The sequence below is a fragment of the Martes martes genome (assembly GCF_963455335.1).
Source record: "Martes martes genome assembly, chromosome: 1".
Taxonomy (NCBI): domain Eukaryota; kingdom Metazoa; phylum Chordata; class Mammalia; order Carnivora; family Mustelidae; genus Martes; species Martes martes.
The window spans coordinates 47,525,490-47,548,303 of record NC_137888.1 but is presented as its reverse complement, the minus strand read 5'-3'; the positions used below and the strand labels follow the sequence as shown (position 1 = coordinate 47,548,303).

The window sequence follows — 22,814 nt, the reverse complement described above, 5'->3', positions numbered from 1 at the left end:
TTCTTCGTAGTGTCTTGGTAATATTATACAGACAGTGATGCTGGAAGACCAATAGGCTCTTAGGCAGGGGCTGGGCCGAGGGAATCAAAAAGTGCCAATGAAAAATCAGAAAGTACCAATGACTTGAGACTGGAAAAATCTTTGAACAAAGGTGAAAATGTGTGAGTGAGTGTGTATGTGTGTTTGAAGTGGTGGTGCAGGGTATTAAAGATTGAAGACAGTGGCCAGGTTTATAAAATACAGGCAGAGTAGATGTGATTAAAATTAAGATGTGGTAAGAAAGTCTTTGACTGGAGTGACTGGCATTTGCCATGAACTAGCAATGTGTGAGCTTGTATTTCCAAGTCATTGGTTTACTATTTTGTTATTCATTCCTTTCCTCTTTCAATAAGCATTGAAAAACTGAAGTAGGACATATTTACTTACATTTTTATAAAACCAGCTGCACCAAATGCCTTATCTATAGTGACTACAAAATGAATGTTTCTGCTGATGATCTGATAAAAGTCTCAGCACAATGGCATTTTGAGTAATCAGTTTTGCCTGTTGCCTTGACCCCTGAGTACCCTATATAGTTTAATGCTATTTTTACCCTGAGGTTTTTTTTTTTAATGTAGAAAAACAGGAGATTTGGATTAAGACCTTGATTTATAAAATAGAATGCCTCAGATTCCTTATTTATTAATCATAAGCAAGAATATAAAATGTTTCCTGTGCTGGCTCTTTTATGCAACATTTTCAAACAAGTTGCCAAGTAAGATATAAAATATGAGTGAAAACTTATTCTCAGTTTTTCCTGGATTAAGTTTCCATCCCAACTAGAAAGTACTCAGTTTAAGCTGGTAAGCTACTAACTAAAACAATCTTGTCTCTACTGGTTCTGTTTAAAATAATTACAGATGAAGCTTTCTGTTAAAAGTTTGCAGACAGCCTGTGATTAAGAATGCCTATGGCTTGAAGCCATATATATATATATATATGTATATACGTATATATATACGTAATTTTTTCAAGACATGGGGACAGGACCAGCAGTTTCTAGACTCTGTTTCAGTTAGTAGAAAAACAGATTCAAAGATTCAGGATTAAAGTAACATGTGAATCTTGAAATTTTAGCTTCTTCTCAGTTAAAACAAAAACCTGCCAAAAGCAATTGCATCATAGCGAAAGAAAAGATATTATGACCTCTCTTATTTAGAAAGTTAAGCTGTCTTGTGGATGCAGATACATGCCAATTTGATGCTGGTACATGCCAATTAGAAACTGGGCCAAGGCCACTAATATGTCACAGAAGCTGCCAGATGGTCATAAGAGTCCAATTACAGGCCAGGCTAACATTCAGTTCATGCTCGTAAGGCAAAGGCCTGGATATGATTAGCAGATCCCTCAAGGCGTACTGTAGTATCTTGTCACCAGTATCAAGGTTTTTGGGAATTAGTTGTAGAAACCTGTTCCATTTTGTTATTTAGCATTTAGGGTGCTCTCTAAGAGTATGTTCAATGTGCAAAGTTGTATTTATGTTAGGCTTACAAAGCCAAATAACTCTAACATGACATAAATTAAATCTGGAAATGAGCTCCATTATAGGGATATGGCCTGTCCAAATCTGGAAGGAAAAAATAAAACGTAATTCTGAATCATGCATAGGAAGAAAGAAACATATTTGATGAACTGTTTTAGTTAAGATACTGCATGAGGTTTAAATGTTAGGTTCAAATTCTTAGATCATTCTAAAGGAAATATAGTATATTGTTTTCTGGGAGCAGTTGCCTTACAGGGTTAAGGGTGGGTAATAATGAAGAAGCTAAATTTATGGGGGCAATTTCAACAAAGGTGAGATGGCTTTATGAAAAATACAAAATCCATTTCATTAAAAAGTCCTAAATTTAGCCATGTGCCTTACAAATACTGATGTTTATCTTCAGAGAAACTAGGTAAAAAATATAGAAGACTCAGGCCAGACTAGCTAACCATTTCTGGAAACCAATTTCAACAGTATATTTCTTTGACAGTTGATAAGAAATTTCTTTTTTTTTTTCATTTTACTTTATTTTATTTCTTTTCAGTGTTCCAAAATTCATTGTTTTTCATTTCTTTACATGAAATCTAGTGATTTTTTAAAGCATAGCTTAAATATGTAGTTTAAAATTTTAGAAATATATATGAAAAATTAATCTTTAAGTGAAGCATTTGAGGCATATTCTCAAATCCTTAAAGTGCCAAAAACTATATCCTTTAAGAATGATTCTTCTAGTTAAACATGGCAAATCAACTTCAAAAATGCCACTAAACTAAAAATGAAGGCAACTGAAAAAGGTATAAATTTATAAGGACCACACAATCAGGAGAGAACAATAGTAGTGGAGAGATTTCAACAACATTTTAGAAAATGGAAAATGGTTGAAACTGGATGGAAGTGATTTAGCAGAAAGGAAGAGCTAGCACCTAGGTTTCTAGAGAGGTGGAAGCTAACAGTCGGTGAAGTTGTTTGACGTACTGGAGAAAGGGTTTAGTAGTTGGAGACACAAGGTACTACAGACAGTAAAGAGTTTAAAAGAAGGACTTTGGTTGAAAGTTTATATTTAGAATGATTAGTCTTCTTCCCACCCCTCATTGGCTATATGTCCTACTCAGGAAGCCAAGCAACTATCTGGTTAATGCTTCCTTTCATCTTGCTCTTCCTGGCAGCAGACAGAAGGTTTATTCTCTGGAAAGAACAAGAGGACCCAGAAATCTGGCAAAGGAAAGACAGGACAGAGGTTGAGACTCACTTCCTTTTCCTAGGCAAATTTCGAATGTCATGAATCAGGCTTATATATTGCATGCAGGAGCCTACTGAATTTTTCTCTGGAAAAATGAAATGGACTAAGAGAGATGCCACAAGAGAGTGACATTTGGTGAGCATAGTAAATACAGCTTGCTATCCTAGTACTCTGCTATGAAGTTCACTAATCAACAAGCCTCACACATGCACAAAATATTCCATCAGCTTTTTAGTGTCTCTTTTTAATATGAATAGACAGCTAAGTGTCCAACATGAGAGCAAATAAACAACAAAAAGATAAAAGGTTCAAAACAATTATAATCAATATTCTCAAACAGATAAGGGAAGAATTTCAGCCATGAGACAAAAAAGAGAACAAGAAACATTGGAATAAAAATGTAGGAGGAAGGCTTGAAGATAGAGGAAATCTCTCCAAAAGATGAAAAATGGGGACGCCTGGGTGGCTCAGTTGGTAAAGCGGCTGCCTTCGGCTCGGGTCATGATCCCAGCATCCTGGGATCGAGTCCCACATCGGGCTCCTTGCTCGGCGGGGAGCCTGCTTCTCCCTCTGCCTCTGCCTGCCACTCTGTCTGCCTGTGCTCACTCGCTCTCTCTCTAACAAATGAATAAATTTAAAAAAAAAAGATGAAAAATGGTAAGAATATTAGATAGAAAATCAACCCAAGAGATTCAACATCCCAATAAAAGGTATTATAGAAAAAGGGACCATAAAAAACACTGCGAAAGGAGTGATCAAAGAAATAACAAAAGAAAAACTTTCCAGAACTGAAGGAAACTTTCTAGATATGAAACTCTAAACTGAATGCCCACTATGTATACAATAAAATGAATATGAAAAATATCCACACTGAGGAGCATCATTGTGAAATTTCATAACATGGACAAACAAAAAAGACTTTTCTGAAAAGAAAAACAATAACTTACAAAATACAAAGAGTCCAGAAAAAGAATTGTGTTGGACCTTGCAGCAGCAATAAGGCAAGTTAGGACTTAATAGAACAATGCCTTCAAAATTATGAGGAAAATTTATTTGCAAATTAAACTTTTACACCCAGCAAGACTATGAGTCAAGTTAAGAGTAAAATAAAGGTATTTTCAGGTATTTTAGGTCTCAAAAAATTGATTTCCTATCCATAGATAGTAAAGACTGTATTCCAGCAAAATAAAGGGCTAAACCAAGAAAGAGTAAGATATGGGATTCAGCAAATAAGGGAACTAATACAGGAGTGTTGAAGGGACAGTAAAGAGAAATCTCAATTGGTCAATGCACCAAGAGAATAACCAACTCAGAGTGGAAAAGGAGTACAGAGGCCTGCAGGGAACAGCAATGAGTGATCTATTTGAGCATATGGAAGATATTATTCATGGACATGTGGAAAAGATATTGGAATATATGGAAAGAATTAACAGTAGGAACACAACAAACAAGGCAAATGCAGAAAAGAGGTAATTATTAATGCCACGAAAACAAAGAGTTGTATAAGAAAGGAGGGATGATTACAGCTTTCCCCCCATCAGCAGTGAACAGTAGTTTCGTGATCATAATCATGAGATATTGACAACTGTTTTAACCAAAATGTGATATTGTGTTAGCAGGGGAATTAGCAGTTAGAGAGGGAATACAGGGTAGATGGGAGAGCTGTGTCCTCATATGCTACCTCAGGAAGTTAACAGATCATGCCAGGAGCTGATAAATAAAAAAAAAAAAAAAAACCACAACAGTATAAACTATATATTAGCAAATATGAAAAACAGCTAAAAGCTAAGGGTAGTTTCCTCTGAAGAAAGACTTAGCATGAGAGTAGGAAAGGTGATGCTGTTTTTTCATGAAAAACTTTTAACAGTGTTTGATTATCACTTTGGTAAAAAAAATTAAATTAACATTTTACAACAAAAACAAATATGTTCATTGTAAAGATAAAAAAAATTAGAACTTTTTTTTTAGTTTATTTTGGGTTTAGTCAAAAGTTATTTAGTACATACCCATCAAAATGTCTCAAATTAAAAGAGTGATAATTCCAAATATTTACAAGGATATAAAGCAACCAAAACTATTATACATGGATGGTGGGAGTACAAAAACGGTACACTGGTTTTGGAAAAAAGTCTGTCAGTTTTTAGAAAACTAAACAAGACTCAGCCATTCTACTCCTATGCATTTACTCAAGAGAAATAAAAATGTCTGTTCACAAAAAGACCTGTATGTGAATGTTCATGGCAGATTTATTCATAATAGCTCCAAATAGGAAGTAGCCTCAGGTATCCATCAATAGAAAAATAGATAAACTGGGGAGTACTCATATAATTGAGTATTATGAAGTGTTATGAACTGAATTGTACCCCCTCCCTCCCATTCATATTTTGAAGTCCCAACCCTCAAAGTGATTGTATTTGGAGACAGGGACTTTAAAGAGGTTGTAAAAGTTAAAGAAGGTCCTAAGGGTGGGGTCCTAATCCAATAGGACTGGTGTTTTTATATGAGGAGGAAGAGACACCAAGGAGATACACACAGCGGAAAGACCATGCAAGGACACAGTGAGAAACTGGCCATCTGTAAGCCAAGGAGAGAGGCCTTGGGAGAAACCAAACCTGTTGACACTTTGATCTCGGACTTCCAGTCTCCAGAACTGCGAGAAATAAATTTCTGTTGTTTAAGCTGTGGTATTTTGTTATGGCAGCCTGGACAGACTAACATGCTCAGCGATGAAAAAAAAAATGAATCACTATACACCGACAGGATGAATCTAAAAAACACTGCACTGAATAAAAGCCTTGAACAAAAGAGCATATCCTACAAGATTTCATTTACATGACATCAGAACAGTGGTTGGCCCTGGAGCATGGAGTCTGGAATAGAGATTTGGAAATGGCATGAAAGGATTTGGGGGTGACAGTAATGTTCTTTAAACTGTAGGGGTTTGTGTTAGAAAATTGTATCAATTTGTCAAAACTCTGTGAATAGTACCTTTGACATTTATGCATTTGATTGCATATTAACTTTACCTCGAAAGGAAAAAAGAAAATCTTTAAATACTGAACTTCACTTAATGATATACATGCTGAAGTATCTGGGAGGAGTGTACTGATTTTGCCAATTATTTTGAAATGTGGCAAAAATTAGGTGATTGATGGATGAATGGCGTTTCTGAACACACTGTAAAATTTTGGACTTTGAGTAAGGAAAATCTTACCAGAAACTGGGGAGAAGAGAATCTTTGTTATGTGGTGGTACAAAGTTTAGCAATACTGTTGTCTGCAGGCATGTGGAAAACAGAAAATATGTCTAATGTTATGGGTAATCCAACGAAGGAGATTCAAATAGTGTTGAGGGTGTCACCAACTTTCCTCTACAGCTTATAGTAAAATGGAAAAGGAAGAAGTTAAATTGAAAAAAGGACTATCAAAGAAGTCAAGGTATATGAGTGCAAATCCATCAACACCTCAGAAAGAACAAATGTGGTACCTCAGAATACTGTTCAGTCACATAAGAGCTCTTTAAAGAAATTAAAAGTGTGTCTCACAGATTCTCTAAAACATGCCCTAGGAAGTTTAAGAGGTACTGTTCCTCCATTATCTAAGCAGGTATCCATGAAAGAGAAAACTTTATCTGGAAAAGATTTGTGGGGGTGACTTCTGCTCAATGGAGTAACCCCGACAAGAACCACAGAAGACCTACAAAATTCTTCAAGGTGTTATATATTCAGAAATACCTCTAGTTTGAGCTGAGAAGGTGAGAGATGGAATACAATGAGGCAAAGTCGTCGAACCCTGAGAATTCTACTGTCAAGAAGCAGGCTGAAAGAACTGTTCCATCGTAAATACAAGCTACCTCTCATTAAAAAAAAAAAAAAAAAAAAAGAAGGGGCACCTGGGTGGCTCAGTGGGTTAAAACCTCTGCCTTCGGCTCAGGTCATGATCCCGGAGTCCTGGGATCGAGCCCCGCATCGGGCTCTCTGCTTAGCAGGAAGCCTGCTTCCTCTTCTCTCTCTCTGCCTGCCTCTCTGCCTACTTGTGATCTCTGTCTGCCAAACAAATAAATAAAATCTTAAAAAAAAAAAAAGAAGAAGAAGGATGACTCAGAGGGCAACACAAGGAACCCAAAAGCAGAGCTGAGAACCATGGAATGACCTCAGGAACCTGGGCCTTGATACTTAATAAAGAAACTCCCAACATTTTCAAATGCTTGTGGGACCAATGACTCCTTCTGCCAATTACTTGAGTAGAAATGTCTCTAAAAGTTAGTCTATGCTTGTATTTGTTTGCCAGGCTGAGAAGAAATGTACTCAAGGAGTTATACTTAAGGAACTAAAACCGAGGACCCTCAAATGCCCCTGAACCTGATAAGACAATGAAATTCTAAGCACTGAGTTCATGCTGTAAAGGGAAGGGACTTTTGCTTTCCTTAAGAGGGGTGAATTTTTATGCATATGGGAGGGATATAAATTCCTGGGGGCCAGAGAGCAGACCAAGGAAGCTAGATTCTGGAATAGCTACCAATGATGTCCAGGTATTCATTCTCACCTTTTGAATTACTGACTTGATTCCTTTTTTTTTTTTTTAAAGATTTATTCATTTATTTAAGAGATTGAGAGAGAGAAAGAGAGAGAGAGAGAGAGGAAAGGGTGGAGGGAGAGGGAGAGAGAAACTTAAGCAGATGCTATGCTGAGCGTGGAGCCTGTTGCGGGCCTTGATTTCAGACCCTGAGACCAAGACCTGGCTGAAACCAAGAGTCGGATGCTTAACTGACTGAGCCACCCAGGTGTCCCAAGTATAATCTTGAAGATGAAGAGTGGGAGAAATATGAAATTATCAGTGCTCAAATAAATAAATATTAAGAAAATACAATTGTTGAGAAAGGTGACTAAAGAGGGAAAAGAGTAAGTACTCTTACTGAGGAGTCCTTTATGATCTGAGGAGCTAAGCAAAAGGCTACCTTAAAAAAAAGATGCCCAGTGTGGTCTCTGAGGGAGAGAGGATGGGTCATGGAACCATGGCTATTGACCTCATGGAGCCATCAATGAAAAGTCACAAAACCCCTCATAAGGAATTATATTCTGGGAACCATAATTACAAAGTCACTAGGGTTGGCTCTGAAGTGACTGATGTTGAGGAGGGAAGAGGGTGATGCAATCTCTAGAAGTAGGGAATTCATCATTTTTTTGGAAGCAATATCTGGAAAAAAAGAAGTATTGGCAAATCTTTATACTTATATTATTAAGGAGGCCAAAGATGATTATTTAGATGTGAAATGGTTGCTAGAGATGATGTAGTTGTATGGGTAAAAAACTTTTATAAAGTTATAAATCTGCTGCTTGAAAATACTGAACAGATGGGAGGCATGGACTCAGTAATAGAAATGTGAGGCCCAGCTATGGCAAAAGAGGGAACTCATCTAACCCAATATATATACTTACCTGTTGATATTTAAGACTAAATGCATATTATATCAGGTGGCATAATGCCAGGAAGTTCCTATACAAGTATAAAAAACCCCTTAAAGAACAGCAAAGCAGGGCACCTGCATGGCTCAGTTGGCTAAGCATCTGCCTTCGGCTCAGGTCATGATTCCAGGGTCCTGGGATCAAGCCCCCATACTAGGCTCCCCACTCAGTGGGGAGTCTGCTTCTCCTTCTCCCTCTGCATGCTCCCTCCTCGCTTGTGCAGGCACTCTTTCTCTCAAGTAAATAAATAAAATCTTTTTAAAAAAGGAAGAGTAAAACAATGAAACAAATTTGAAAAAAATTCAAAACTTAAATATAGCACAAAATAATTTCTTTTTTCTTTTGTTTTGAGCCAGGGAAAAAATATAATAGTTACCATTAAAAAACAAATACTCTGTTAAATCTGTCAAATGAATCAAGTGGCTAGCACTGTGCTAGGTACTATAGGGAAAACAAAAGAGGCCCTCGCCCGCAAATCGCTTATGAACAAGTTGGGGACTCAAGCTCTATGTATGTAAACAACTCTAGAAGGATTCTCAAGGTCAGCCTGCCAATAAGAAGGTCATCCTTGGGGTGGTCAGATGATTTCCGGAGGGAGAAGAGTAGCTGGAGAGAGAGAGAGGATGGGAACCTACAGAGGAGCAAGAAGGGCTGTTTGGGCAGTCAAGGGCAGTGGAAGAGAGATCCCAGCTCAATCAAGGCGGGGGTTGGAAGAAGGACACTGGTCACCAGAGTCTAAGAAACTCCTGTGGGTAGTAGATGGCTTACAAGTGGAGACACAAAGGGCTGAGAAGAGAAGAGTGGTGAAAAAACTAGAATCCTGGTATAATCATCCAATCTTTCATTTCACAAATAATGCCAATTTAGGGTGAAGTTCTGTGCTAGGTGCTGTGGAGATGCACAGTTAAACTCTGTCCCGGAGGTATACAGCCTGGTGTGGGAACCAGGAGCTAGATGAAGAGCACTCATATGAGGCAGTGGGGAACAAGAAGATTTCACTGAGTTCTCTGGCCAGAGAAATTAGGACAGACTTGGAGAAAGGGGTTAGGGCATTTGGTCTATAGACTTGGGTTCTTTAAAGTAATTTGGTAGTTAAAGACATTAGAGCGTGGTTAAAATGAGCACTACAATCTTAAACTTCTGTAATTTTTTTTTTCTTGGCAGAAAATAGCAACAGCATGGGACCAAAAAAGCACATGAGGACATGCTGAATCCAATTTTCCTAAATTGAAAGAGAAGGGACAGGTGAAAAAGGGACAGGTAAAAAGCAGCATCATCCTCAGCACCTGGCTCACAGCCAGCCAAGTGGGACACGACTCCCAGAACCCATGTCTGTGAGCCTCAGGTAATTTGTAAAACAGGGTACTCCCTACCTCACAGGGCATAAGGTATTCCCTACTTCATAGGATCATTTAAGTCACTGTGTCTTGCACAGTGCTTATGGAAAGTGCTCAGTAAATGGCATTTACTATTGTTCAAACCTAAGTTGAAAAAAGATAGGCGAATGCTCAAGAAATGGGGAATGTATTTCGCTTTCTCCTCTCCCACTTTTCCCCTCTTCTTCCTATGATTCTCTGACATTTATCTAACTTGATGGTTGTAAGAAAAGAAGAGCCAAGGAAGAAGGAGCTTAAAAAAGGTAAAATGTAGCAATGTGGACAAAAAGACCATAAAAAGAAGTAAAGGTAGAGACTTGGGCAAATTTAATTTTTCTCTAGTGAGTCTTGAAAAAGTAAGGAACTAGCAAGAAGAAAATCAAGAAAGAAAGTAAGGAAAAAGAAAGCCCATGGGGGTCTAAAGAAAGATATTTGGAAACAAGTTCTGTAGGTAGGAAATACAGAGGCCAGAGTCAAAGAAGGCATGACTATGGCATGGTCAGTAGGATAAGCAAAGGTAAAATTAAATTCCACATTGGTGAAATAAATCAAAAGGCTAAGGATGTTAACCTGTAGGCTTTCTGAAGGAATGGCTGAAATTAAAACTGAGGAGGGAGTCTGGGAAGATGGCAGAGTAAGAGGATCCTAAGCTCACCTCATTCCATGGATACACACCCAAATAGCAGCCACATCAGTGCAATGAACAAAGAAAATGACCCAGAGAAAGATTAAAATCACACCATGCACCTTTTCTGACTACAATGGTATGAAACCAGAAATTAATCACAAGAAAAAACACAAACACATGAAGCTTATGTAACATGCTACGAAACAATGAACGGGTCAACCAAGAAATCAAAAAGGAAATAAAAAAATAAAGGGAAACAAATGAAAATGACAACACAACCATTGGAAATCTTTGGGATGGAGCAAAACTATCAAAAAGGGAAGATTATAGCAATATAGGCCTACCTTAATAAGCAAGAAAAATCCCAAATAAACAACCTAACCTTAGACCTAAAGGAGAAAGAAAAACAAAAAACAAAAAAAACAAAGCTTAAAGCCAGTAGAAGGAAGGAAATAAAGATTAGGGCAGAAATAAATGAAATAAAGACCAGAAAACAACAGAACAGATCAATGAACCCAGGGTTGGTTATTTGAAAAGATCCAACAAAATTGATTAACCATTAGCCAAACTCATCAAAAACAAGAGAGAGAACTCAAATCAAGTCAGAAATGAAAGAGGAGAAATAACTGACAGGACAGAAATACAAAGGGTTATAAGAGATTATTATGAAAAATTATATACCAACAAATTGGACAACCTAGAAGAAATGGATAAATTCTGAGGAACATATAACTTCCCAAAACTGAATCAGGAAGAAATAGAAAATGTGAACAGACTGATTACTGGCAATGAATTCAAATTAGTAATAAAAAAAACTCCCAACAAACAAAAGTCCTGGACCAGATGGCTTCACAGGTGAATTCTACCAAACATTTACAGAAGAGTTAATACCCTTTCTTCTCAAACTGTTCCAAAAGCTACAAGAGGAAGGAATACATCCAAATTCATTCTATGAGACCAGCATTACTGGGATACCAAAACCAGATAAAGACAAAAAAAGAGAACCATTGGCTAATATCTCTGATGAATATAGATGCCAAAATCCTCAACAAAATATTAGTAAATGGAATCCAACAGTACATTAAAAAAAAATGACTCACCACAATCAAGTGGGATTTATTCCTGGGAGGCAGGGTGGTTCAGTATTCTCAAATCAATGAATGTGATATATCACATCAACAAGAGAAAGGATAAAAACCATCTGATCATTTCAACAGATGCAGAAAAAGCTTTTGACAAAGTAGAACTATCCATTCATGATAAAAAACTCTCACCAAAGTAGGCTTAGAGGGAAGATACCTCAACATAATAAAGCCCATATAAGAAAAACCTGCAGCTAACATCATACTCAATTGTGAGAAACTGGGAATTTTCTTCTAAGATCAGGAACAAGACAAGGATATTTACTCTCACCACTTTTATTCAACATAGTACTGGAAGTCCTAGCCACAGCGATCAGACAAGAAAAGAAAGAGATATCCAAATTGGTAAGGGAAATTTCACTATTTGCAGATGACATGATACTCTATATAGAAAACCTGAAAGACTCCACCAAAAAACTACTATAATGGACAAATGAATTCAGTAAAGTAGCAGGATACAAAAGTAATATACAAAAATCTATTGCATTTCTATACAACAATAATGAAGTAGCAGAAAGAGAAAATAAGGAAACAATCTCATTTACAATTTCACCAAAAATAATAAAATACGTAGGAATAAACTTAACCAAGGAGGTGAAAGACTTGTACTCTCAAAACTATAAAACACTGATAAAAGAAATTGAAGATGGCACAAATGGTAAGATATTCCATATTCATGGATTAGGAGAACAAATAATATTAAAATTTCTGTATTACTCAAATCAATCTACGGATTTAATGCAATCCCTATCAAAATACCAACATTTTCTACAAAACTAGAACAAATAATCCTAAATTTGTATAGAACCACAAAAGACCCTGAATAACCAAAGCAATCTTGAAAAAGAACAAAACTGGAGACACTGCAATCCCAGATTTCAAGACATATTACAAAGCTACAGCAATAAAAATGGTATGGTACTAGCACAAAAACAGTAGATGAATGGAGGAAAATACAGAGTCCAGAAATAAACCTATGTTTTTATGGTCAATTAATCTATGACAAAGGAGGCAAGAATGTGCAATGGGAAAAAGACAGTCTCTTTAACAAATGGTGTTGGGAAAACTGGACAGCTATCTGACAAAGAATAAAATCTGACCCTTTTTTACTCGATACACAAAAATAAACACAAAATGGATTAAAGATCTAAATGTGAGACTTGAAAGCCCAAGATTCTTAGAGGAAAACAGGCAGTTATCTCTTTGACATCAGCTATAGAAACACTTTCCTAGATATGTCTCCTTTGGGTAGGGGAACAAAAGCAAAATCAAACTATTGGGACTACATCAAAATAAAAAGCTTTTTGCAAAGAGAAGCAAATCATCAACAACAAAAAAAAGACACCCAATTGAATGGGAGATGTTTGAAAATAATATATCCAATAAAAAGTTAATATTCAAAATATATAAATAACTTATGCAAACTCATCACCAAAAACCCAAATAATCCAAGTAAAAATGGGCAGAGGATATAAATGAACATTTTTCCAAAGCAGACATACAGAGATGGTCAGAGACACATGAAAAGATGCTCAATATCACCAATAATCAGGAAACTGTAAGTCAAAACCACAATGAGATATCCCCTGACATCTGTTAGAATGGCTAAAATAAAACACAAGAAATAACAAGTGTTGATGAAGATGTGGAGAAAAAGGAACCCTCCTGTACTGTTGGTGATAATGCAAGCTGGTGCAACCACTGTGGAAAACAGTATGGATGTTTCTTAAAAAGTTAAAAACAGAATTACCATATATTTCAGTAATTCCCCTACTGGGTTTATCAAAACAAAAACAGTAATTCAAAAATATATATGTACCCCTATTTTACTGCAGCATTATGTATAACCACCAAGATATGGAAGCAACCCAAGTGTCCATCCATAGATGAATAGAAGAAGGACATATCTCTCTCTCTCTCTCTCTCTCTCTCACACACACAGACACACAGACAGACACACACACAAAACGTAATATAACTCAGCCATAAAAAAGAATGAAATCTTGCCATTTGTAACAACATGGATGGACCTGGAGGGTATAATGTTAAGTGAAATAAGCCAGTCAGGGAAAGACAAATACCATATGATTTCACTCATATAAAGAATTTAAGAAACAAAACAAAGGAACAAAGGGTGAAAAAAAGAGACAAACCAAAAACAGACTCTTAACATAGAGAATAAACTGGTGGTTGCCAAAGGGGAGATGAGTGAGGGAATGGGTAAAATAGGTAAAGTGGATTAAGAGTACACTTACGTGTACTCTTATGGTATACTCTCATGTACTCTCATGGTGAGCAGTAAATAATGCATAGAATTGTTCAATCATTATACTGTACACATGAAATTAATATAACACTGTTAATTATAGTTGAATTAAAAATGTAAAATAAAATAATAGCAAAAAGAAAAAACAAAACCTAAAACTGATGCAGCTTTGGAGCAAAATATTTAATGGCTGGAGAGAAACTGAGATGATTACATATTAAATATGTGTATCTTTCTGTATTCCTCTATCCCAACAGGAAAAAATAACAAAATAAAGAAGATGAAGTGTTATTTACTATAGTAATCATCACTTTGGTGCTTACTCTTTGCCAACCACTGTTTGAAGTGCTTAACAAGTATTAGCTAGCTAGCTATCTATCTATCTATCTATCTATCTATCTGAGAGAGAGAGAGAACAAGCACAAGCACAGGGAGCGCCAGAAAGGGAGAAGCAGGCTCCTTGCTGAGCAAGGATCCTGATGTGGAACTTGATCCCAGGACCCTGGGATCATGATTTGAGCCAAAGGCAGATGCTTAATCCACTGAGTCCCCCAGATATCCCAAGTATTAGCCATTTAATCTCTACTGCAACTCTGTGGAGAAAATATACTTACTATTACCATTTCACCGATGAGGAGACAGAAGCACATAGAGTTTAACTTGCTCAAGGTCGCACTGCTTGTTGGTAAACTGATTCTCACAATTATCCTGACCCTAGTTACAAACTGGGTAGAGTCACCCTCTCATGGGAATGAGTTTAGGGCCACTTACAATAATAATAAGACCACAAATCACTGCTATGAAGAAGACAATAATTTCAATTGACGGTAGGTAATCCTTTTAAAAAAATCACACATGGTTACCAATCAGGTTTGAGGGATACATAATATGAAAGGGCTGCAAATGGATGTGAGTGGCCAGTAGAAAGATTAAGAAGGAAAGAAAAGGTTCTAAGTCCAGGAAGCAAAGTGTATCAAATGACTTTTGGTAATACTGAAGGTAGAAGTCCCATGATAAATATTCATACAGTGGACCACAACTCATGTTAGGTAGACATGAGACCCTTAGAGTCTGCTGGCAGCATGGCATGGTGCTGTAATCACGCAGTGGTACGATAAGTAATTTTACATATCTTTATGCTATTTTTCTTCTCCTAGGAACTGTAGCAAACAGCGTACTACTGGATCTTTGGTAAAGATGTGGTACAAGAATCTAAGATATCATTATTGTAAAATACATGTATATTGGAAAAAAATATTAGGGGGAAAATAGACCTTGCTTATCATTAATGAAGCATGTTTTTTCCCAAGGAAAGAGGATAAAAAGCTTCCCTCAAATTCCACCAACAACTGATGTTAAAGAACAGGGAACGATGTAGAGGAGTAGAAGCTGATTCCAGAATTTAACATGTTGTGACTCCTACAGTACTGTCACCTGTTTGGTCTTCTTTGACAGGGCAGGTACGGGAGCTGTCTCCTGCTGCATTTCTGGGTCTCCTCCTCCTTCACCATCTGATGCTTCTACAAAATATAAAGTTTAAAAATTAGAAAAGCATCTCTCTCCCTCTCTTTCTTTCTCCCATTGCTTGTGCAAACTTGGTACCACCTTTCTAGAAAGCTCTATGCCTTGACTCAGTAATTCTACCTCTAAGAAGCTGAATTCAAGGAAACAATCCAAAATATAGAAATTTAAGCACCAAGATGTCAGTCTAATTCATAAAACTGCAAAACTGAAGATTATCTAGATGTCTTACTTTTGAGAATGTTTAATTATGGAGCACTTAAACTGATTTTACAGATATTAAACTCCTCATTTTCAGATAAGAAAACTGCCGTTTGGAAGGGTAAGGCAATTTGCCCCAGGTTACACACCTGGGAACCCCAATCTATTTGAGTCCAAAGTCTTCTCCACAAATGATACTGCTTGACCTGAAAAACAGTAGCTCTTGACACCTGTATGCTAGCCCGAGGGGGAATGTTAAGAAATGGTGACAAAAAGATTATAGATCATGAGAAACACTTATTTTGAACTTTTTAAATCTTCCAACAATGGAAAAAAATAAATTCTTACTCTAAGAGTCAGGAAAAATCAAAGTTTTAGGTTTTTCTGTCTATAAGCTCTCTTGAAGAAACATAGCAACCATAATGCCATACTGCCTTCCAGATTTTAGTGGTTGCTTTCCTTATTTGTCTATCTATCTATCTATGCTTCAGATCCCTATTGCTTTTTCTTAATTTAAATTTTAGTTAGTGAACATACAGTGCAATATTGGTTTCTGGAGTAGAATTCAATGATTCATCACTTATGTACAACACCCAGCACTCATCACAGCAAGTGTCCTCCTTAATACCCATCACCCATCTAGCTCATCCCCTACCCAACTCCCCCATCAACACTGTTTGTTCTCTATAGTTAAGAGTCTCTTATAGTGTATTTCCCTCTCTCCCTCCCTTTTTTCTTCTTTCTCTCCTTCCCATATGTTCATCTGTTTTCTTTCTTAAGTTCCAGATATGAGTGAGATCATCTCGTATTTGTTTCTGACATTTCACTTAGCATAATACATTCCAGCTCCATCCAGGTCGTTGCAAATGGCAAGATTTCATTTTTTTGATGGCTGAGTATTATTCCAGTGTGTGTGTGTGTGTGTGTGTGTGTACACTCCACCTCTTCTTTATCCATTCATCAGTTGATGGACACTTGGACTCTCCTCATAGTCTGGCTATTGTTGATAATGCTGCTATAAACATCGGGGTGCATGTACCCCTTTGAATCTGTATTTTTTATCCTTTAGGTAATATTTCATAGTGCAATTGTTGGATTATAGGATAGTTCTATTTTTAAATTTTTGAGGACTCTCCATAGTGTCTTCCAGAGTGGCTGTACCAGTTTGCATTCCCACCAACAGTGCAAGAGGGTTCCCCTTTCTCTGCAACCTCGCCCACACCTGTTGTTTCTTGTGTTGTTAATTTTAGCCATTCTGACAGGTGTGAAGTGGTATCTCAGCATGGTTTTGATTTGAATTTCTTTGATCATGAGTGATTTGAACATTTTTTTCATGTGTTGGTTAGCTATCTGGATGTCTTCTTTGGAAAAATGTCTATTCATGTCTTCTGCCCATTTTTTCTTTCTTTCTTTTTTTCTTTTAAAAAGATTTTATTTATTTATTTGACAGACAGAGATCACAAGTAGGCAGAGAGGCAGAGGGGGAAGCAGGCTCCCCACTGAGCAGGGAGCTGGCTGCTGGGCTTGATCCCAGGATGCTGGGATCAAGACCTGAGCCAAAGGCAGAGGCTTTAACCCACTGAGACACCCAGGTGCCCCTTCTGCGCATTTATTAACTGGATTGTTTTTTGGGTGTTCAGTTTGATAAGTTCTTTATAGATTTTGGATACTAACCCTTTATCAGATACGTCATTTGCAAATATCTTCTCTCATTCCATAGGATGCCTTTGTTGATTGTTTCCTTCCCTATGCATAAGTTTTTATCTTGATGAAGTCCCAAAAATTCATTTTTGCTTTTCCTTCCCTTGCCTCTGGTGACGTGTCTAGTAAGAAGCTGCTACAGCCAGTTAAAGAGGTTTCTGCCTGTGTTCTCCTTTAGGATTTTGATGACTTTCTATCTCACATTTACGTCTTTCATCCATTTTGAATTTATTTTTGTGTATGGTGTAAGAAAGTGGTCCAGTTTCATTCTTCCACATGTTGCTGTTCAGTTTTCCAGACAAGTGGTTCCTCCCTTTAAATACATTTTTGAATCTTTAAAAGGCTTTACTCATTCTCTTTGAATGTATTCTCTATGAATACATACTTCAAAGTCATCCCAAAATGTGAATTTGTGAGCAACCTTGGTCAGAATTCCTATTTAGGTTTCAAATAACCAAACTGGTAATCTTGTGCTTTTAAATGTTTGCACACTGTGGTGGCTAATTTTATGTGTCATCTTGGTTAGGTCACAGGGTACCCAGAAATTTGGTCAAACATTATTCTGAGTGTTTCTGTGAGGGTGTTTTTGGGTGAGATTAACATTTGAATGGTAGACTGAATAAAGCAGAGTGCCTTCCCTAATGTGGGTGGGCAGTCTCATTAGATGAAGACCTGAATAGAACAAAATGGCTGAACCTCTGCTGAGTAAAAGAATTTTTTCTGCCTTTGGATTTGAACTGAAACATCATCTTTTCCTGCATCTAGAGCCTGTCACGCTTCAGACTATAACTATAACATCAGCTGTCCTGGTTCTCAAGCCTTCTGACAAGGATTGGAATCTGAGTTCCAGCTTGCCAATTCACACTGCAAATGCTGGGACTTGCCAGAGTCATGGAGTGCATAGGCCAACTCCTTCTTTTATATACAGACAGATATAGATGTAGATATATAGATATAGATATGTATCTCCTATTGGTTCTGTTCTTTTAGAGAATCCTGATTAAGACATTTTTAACTATATAGCATGGAAAAAACAACAAAAAAGGATTCTACCCATGGAATAATAGCAGGTAGGAGATTAATAGGGCTTTATTATGTTGGCATTAAAAGTATTCATAGAATTTCTGCTTCTGGAAAGGCAGTAATAGTTGTAGTAGTAGTAGTAGTAGTAGTAGTAGTAGTAGTAGTAGTAGTATTTTTCCCTATTCCTCCTGCTAAGTACAGCTAAAAATCCTGGACCTTATATATAAAACAAACATAGGAAGTCTCTTAAAGGTAGAGAGAAGACAGTCTGGGACATTTGGGTATAATGGAAAACACAGCAGTTAGCTCCTTGCATTTTCTTTTTGCCTCATTATCTCAGGCTTAGGGTTAAAGAAGCCATAACTTGGAAATGCCAATGGGAGCAGACAAAAAAGCCCCAACGAACATCTGTTCTGTTTAACAAAATGACCAGGAAAGGGGCCACCTAGCAAGACCAAAAATGTTTAGATAAAAACTATCTATGTTTAGATTAAAAACTGTGGCCTTGCTCCCATTAGCAAAGGCTGAGTGGGGATCCTAGACTTCCACCCTTGCCAGGCTGTAATGAGGCACCCCAACTCCTCCTCCACCTGCCACCAGGGCAGTAGCAGAGATGATCAAGCAGTGACTGAACTCCAAAGGGATTTTCATCTCTTAAAGGTAATAACAAACCCTTGTCCCTCCCTCCTATCACTACCACCACCATTGCAGTATCAATAGAGACCACATGTGTAAGGACCTATTTTATATTTTTATTTTAGCCAGAGGCTTCCATTGAAGTTAAACAATAACTTTGTTGTTTAACCCTTAAACTGTCCTTGCTCCCCTTCCCCCAGGGGACTTAAAAACAAGTCCCGGAAACCAGTCCCAGGTAGCAAAGCCCAGGTACAAGGGTGGGTCAGGCCAGGTGGAGACACCGGATCAGTGGGGGCGCATACTGTCTCCTAGCTACCAAGGTGGTGGGCTAGTTTCCATGGCTACTGTGGGGTGAATTGTAATTCAATTAGCCACCGTGTGTGGCCAGGCCCAACCACATGGCCTTTGCTCTATAAAAGTTAGTCTAGAAAGCAGGGAGGGGTCGTCCTCTCTGTTAGGGCGTCCCTGACCGGTCAGTTTGATGGTCGGTCTGATTCTTGATGCTTAGCATGAAATAAAGCTTTGCTTGACCTTTGCTTTGTGTCAGTCTCGCTCCTTTAATCATGGACCCATTAAATGGGCATAACACATGGTAGGCCTTGAATTCCATCTCCTCAGGGAAATAATGAAGTGCACCTTTCCCTCTCTACTCGGATGGTGTTAGAGGAGGACTAGTAGAGAGTCGTCATATATTGCCCAGTGGTAAAAAGGCCACACCTACCCTAGTGGTTTTAGCAACCACTTAAAAAGATATACAAAGGAATATACTCAAAAACACTAAGATAAATCAAAACAGAATTCCAAAATGCTCAAGTAAAACACAAGAAGGCAGGAAAGAGAAAATAGCGAAATTAAAAAGAGCAAACAGAAAAAACAGAATAAAATGTTAGATTTAAACCCTTACATATCAATAATCACATTCATGTAAATGGCCTAAAAATGCAAATTTAAAGATAGAGATTGACAGAGTAAATTAGAAAACATGACCTAACTATATGTTATTTACAAGAAACTTACCTCAAATATAACAATGTAACAAGTTGAAAGCAAAATGATGGAAAAATTTTAACATATAAATATTTAAAAGATATTTAAAAGATTTTATTTATTTATTTGACAGACAAGAGAGATGGTACAAGCAGGTGGAGCGGCAGGTAAAGGGGCAGGCAGAGGGAAACAGGCTTTCCACTGAGCAGACAACCTGACACAGGGCTCAATCCCTAGGACCCTGGGATCATGACCTGAGCCAAATGTAGATGCTTAACTGACTAAGCCACCCAGGCGCTCCACAAATATTTTTTAAAAATATTTTATTTATTTGAGAGACAGAGTGAGAGAAAGAGAGCCCAAGCTGGGGAGAGGGGCAGAGAGAGAGGGGGAGGGAGAAGCAAGCTCCACACTGAACAGGGAGCCCGAGGTGGGGCTTGATCCACCCAAGCACCTCAACATAAAAATACTGATCAAAAGAAAGCAGAATGGCTATATTAATATCAGATAAATGACTTCAGAGTAAGGAAAACTACTTGAGAAAAGGACATTATATAATGATAAAAGGGTGGATCTGTCAAGAAGACATAACAATCCTTAATGTGTATGCACCAAACAAAAGAGCTACAAAATACATGAAGCAAAAACTGATAGAAATGAAAGAAGAAACAGACAAAAGTACAGTTCAGTTGCAAAGTTCAACAGTCCTCTCAGAGCAAGGATATAGAAGAATTAAGTGATAACCATTACCCAATAGGGTAATGATCAACATTTGCACTCAACATTCCACTCAACAGAATACACACTCTTTTTAAATGTTATGGAACATACCCTAAGATAGATCATATTCTAGGACATAAAATATAAACAAATTTAAAAGAAATGATGAACAGTACATATAAAAAACTTATGGAAAATATTGTACTTATTAATGAAAGACTGAATGCTTTCTCTCTGATTGAGAAAAAGGCACAGATGTCTGCTCTGACCAGAATTATTCAACATAGTGCTAGAACTTTTAATCAGTGTAAAAGGCAAGAAAAGAAATGAAAGTCATATGCGTCAGAAAGGAAGACATCAAACTGTTCCCATTTGCCAATGACATGATTGTTTACATAGAAAATCACAAGAAATCTAAAAAACTTCCCCCAAACCTCTAAACTGTGCTTGAACTGAGTTTAGCAAAGTTGTAGAATAAAAGATAAACATGTAATTTTATTTTTATATGCTAGCAATGAACATATGAACACAAAAATTAAAAACACAATGTCATTCACAATTGCTAAAAAAAAAACACAACCTAAAATACTTAGGTGTAAATTTAACAAAACATGTATAAGACTTTCATGCTGAAGAACAGTGATGAAAGAAATAAAAAAAGACCTAAATAAACAAGAAGACATTACATGTTCATAGATTGGAAGACTAACCATGGTAAAGATGCCAGTTCTCCCCAAATTGACATACAGGTTTAACATAATTTCTATCAAAATCCCAGCAAGACTTTTCTCTAGATATATACAGATTATAAAATTTATGTAGAATGGGAAAGGAACTAGAATAGTTAAAGTGATTTTAAGACTTACTACATTATATAGCTATAATAATTAAGATTGTGTGGTATTGGCATAGGAACAGACATATAAATGAATGGAATAGAATACAGACCCAGAAAAAGGCCCGCACAAATATACCCAAATGATTTTTAACAAAGGCAATTTGATGGAGGAAAAAGAACCTTTTCAACAAATAGGGAAAAAAAAATCATAGGCAGAAAAATTAATCCTTACTCAAGTTTCAGACCTTACATAAAACTCACCTCAAAAATGGATCACGAACTTAAACATAAAATGTAAAACTCTAAAACCTTTAGAAAGAAAAGGAGAAAATCTTTAGGTTCTAGGGTTAGGCAAAACTCTTAATTTTGCAACTAAAAATGCAATCAATAAAAACAATAATTGATAAGTTAGATTTTATCAAAATTGAAAACTTCTGCTTTGCAAAGATCCTGTTAAGAGGATGAAAAAACAAGCCACAGACAGGGAGAAATATTGGCAAACCACATATCTAACAAAGGACAGATCAGTAACTAGACAATACAAAGAATTCTCAAAATTGAATACTAAAAAACTAGACAAGTGAATTAGGAAATGGCAAAAGATATGAACAGACATTCACTGAAAAGTAAATAAGTACACAAAAACATGTTCCATATCATTAGCCACTAGGGAAATGCTAATTAAAGCCATTAGATATTAGATATGTAAAAGTGTTCAGAGGTCCATCCTTTTCTTCAGGAAGCCCAAATTATTATGCTGGAAAAGCCAACAGGTGTGTGGTTGGCTGTGGACCAGACCAGAGTACCATCCTACTACGGGGGTACCCCTGTCACTGCTGTTCTCACTAGGACAGCCAGGAAGGCAGCTGGGTTCAGAGAAATGTAGAATTTAGAAATTCAACCCAAGGAGGCCATGATGGACTCTTCAAAAATAAAAGCTTCCTGGGTAAGGCTGCCAGATTAAATTAAAAAATTACGAGTTACTGGATAATTTTTTAGTCTAAGTATGTCCCATGTATTGCATGGGAGATATCCACATAGTATTAAAATCATTCATTGTTTATCTGAAATTTACATTTAATGAGATGGCATGTATTTTTATTTGCTGAATCTGGTAACCCCACCTGGGGAATTTCTTTCCCCATCAAAGCCACCTTTAGTCCTGTGAAATTTCTTATATTGGCTTCTATGCATGGACCCTCCTTTTTCTTAACATCTTCCAATCCATCTTCATCTGGGATCTTTCAGGGCACCCCTGGCTGACTACACAGCCCTCCTCCTTCCTATTGTTGCGGCACTTCTACATCACCTTGTAAATCAGCATATAATTTTATCCTTCCATACAGTGTGTCCCAAGTACTTAGCCTAGTGTTGATTAAAAGTAAACATTAAACCACTTACATAAATCTTTTTATTAACTTTAAAAGTCATTTTAAGATAAAATGGATAAAATGCAAATAAATAAATGTCAGGATCGAACCGTGATATATTTAAAACTCCAATAATGCTTTAAAAAAAAATTCTGAATTCCGTATTCCTCCATTGCCCA

At 37.0% G+C, this 22,814-nt stretch overlaps 1 protein-coding gene across 4 annotated transcripts in view; it reads right to left on the bottom strand.

The window, feature by feature from the left end:
- CMSS1 (cms1 ribosomal small subunit homolog) overlaps window positions 1-22,814 on the bottom strand; it is a 382,791-nt gene that overhangs the window by 21,457 nt on the left and 338,520 nt on the right. For all 4 annotated transcript variants that reach the window (XM_080829350.1, XM_080829347.1, XM_080829348.1 and 1 more), the window contains one exon: window positions 15,073-15,158. In XM_080829350.1, coding sequence (XP_080685476.1) covers window positions 15,073-15,158 — 86 coding nt within the window. The remainder of the gene's footprint in view (window positions 1-15,072; window positions 15,159-22,814) is intronic.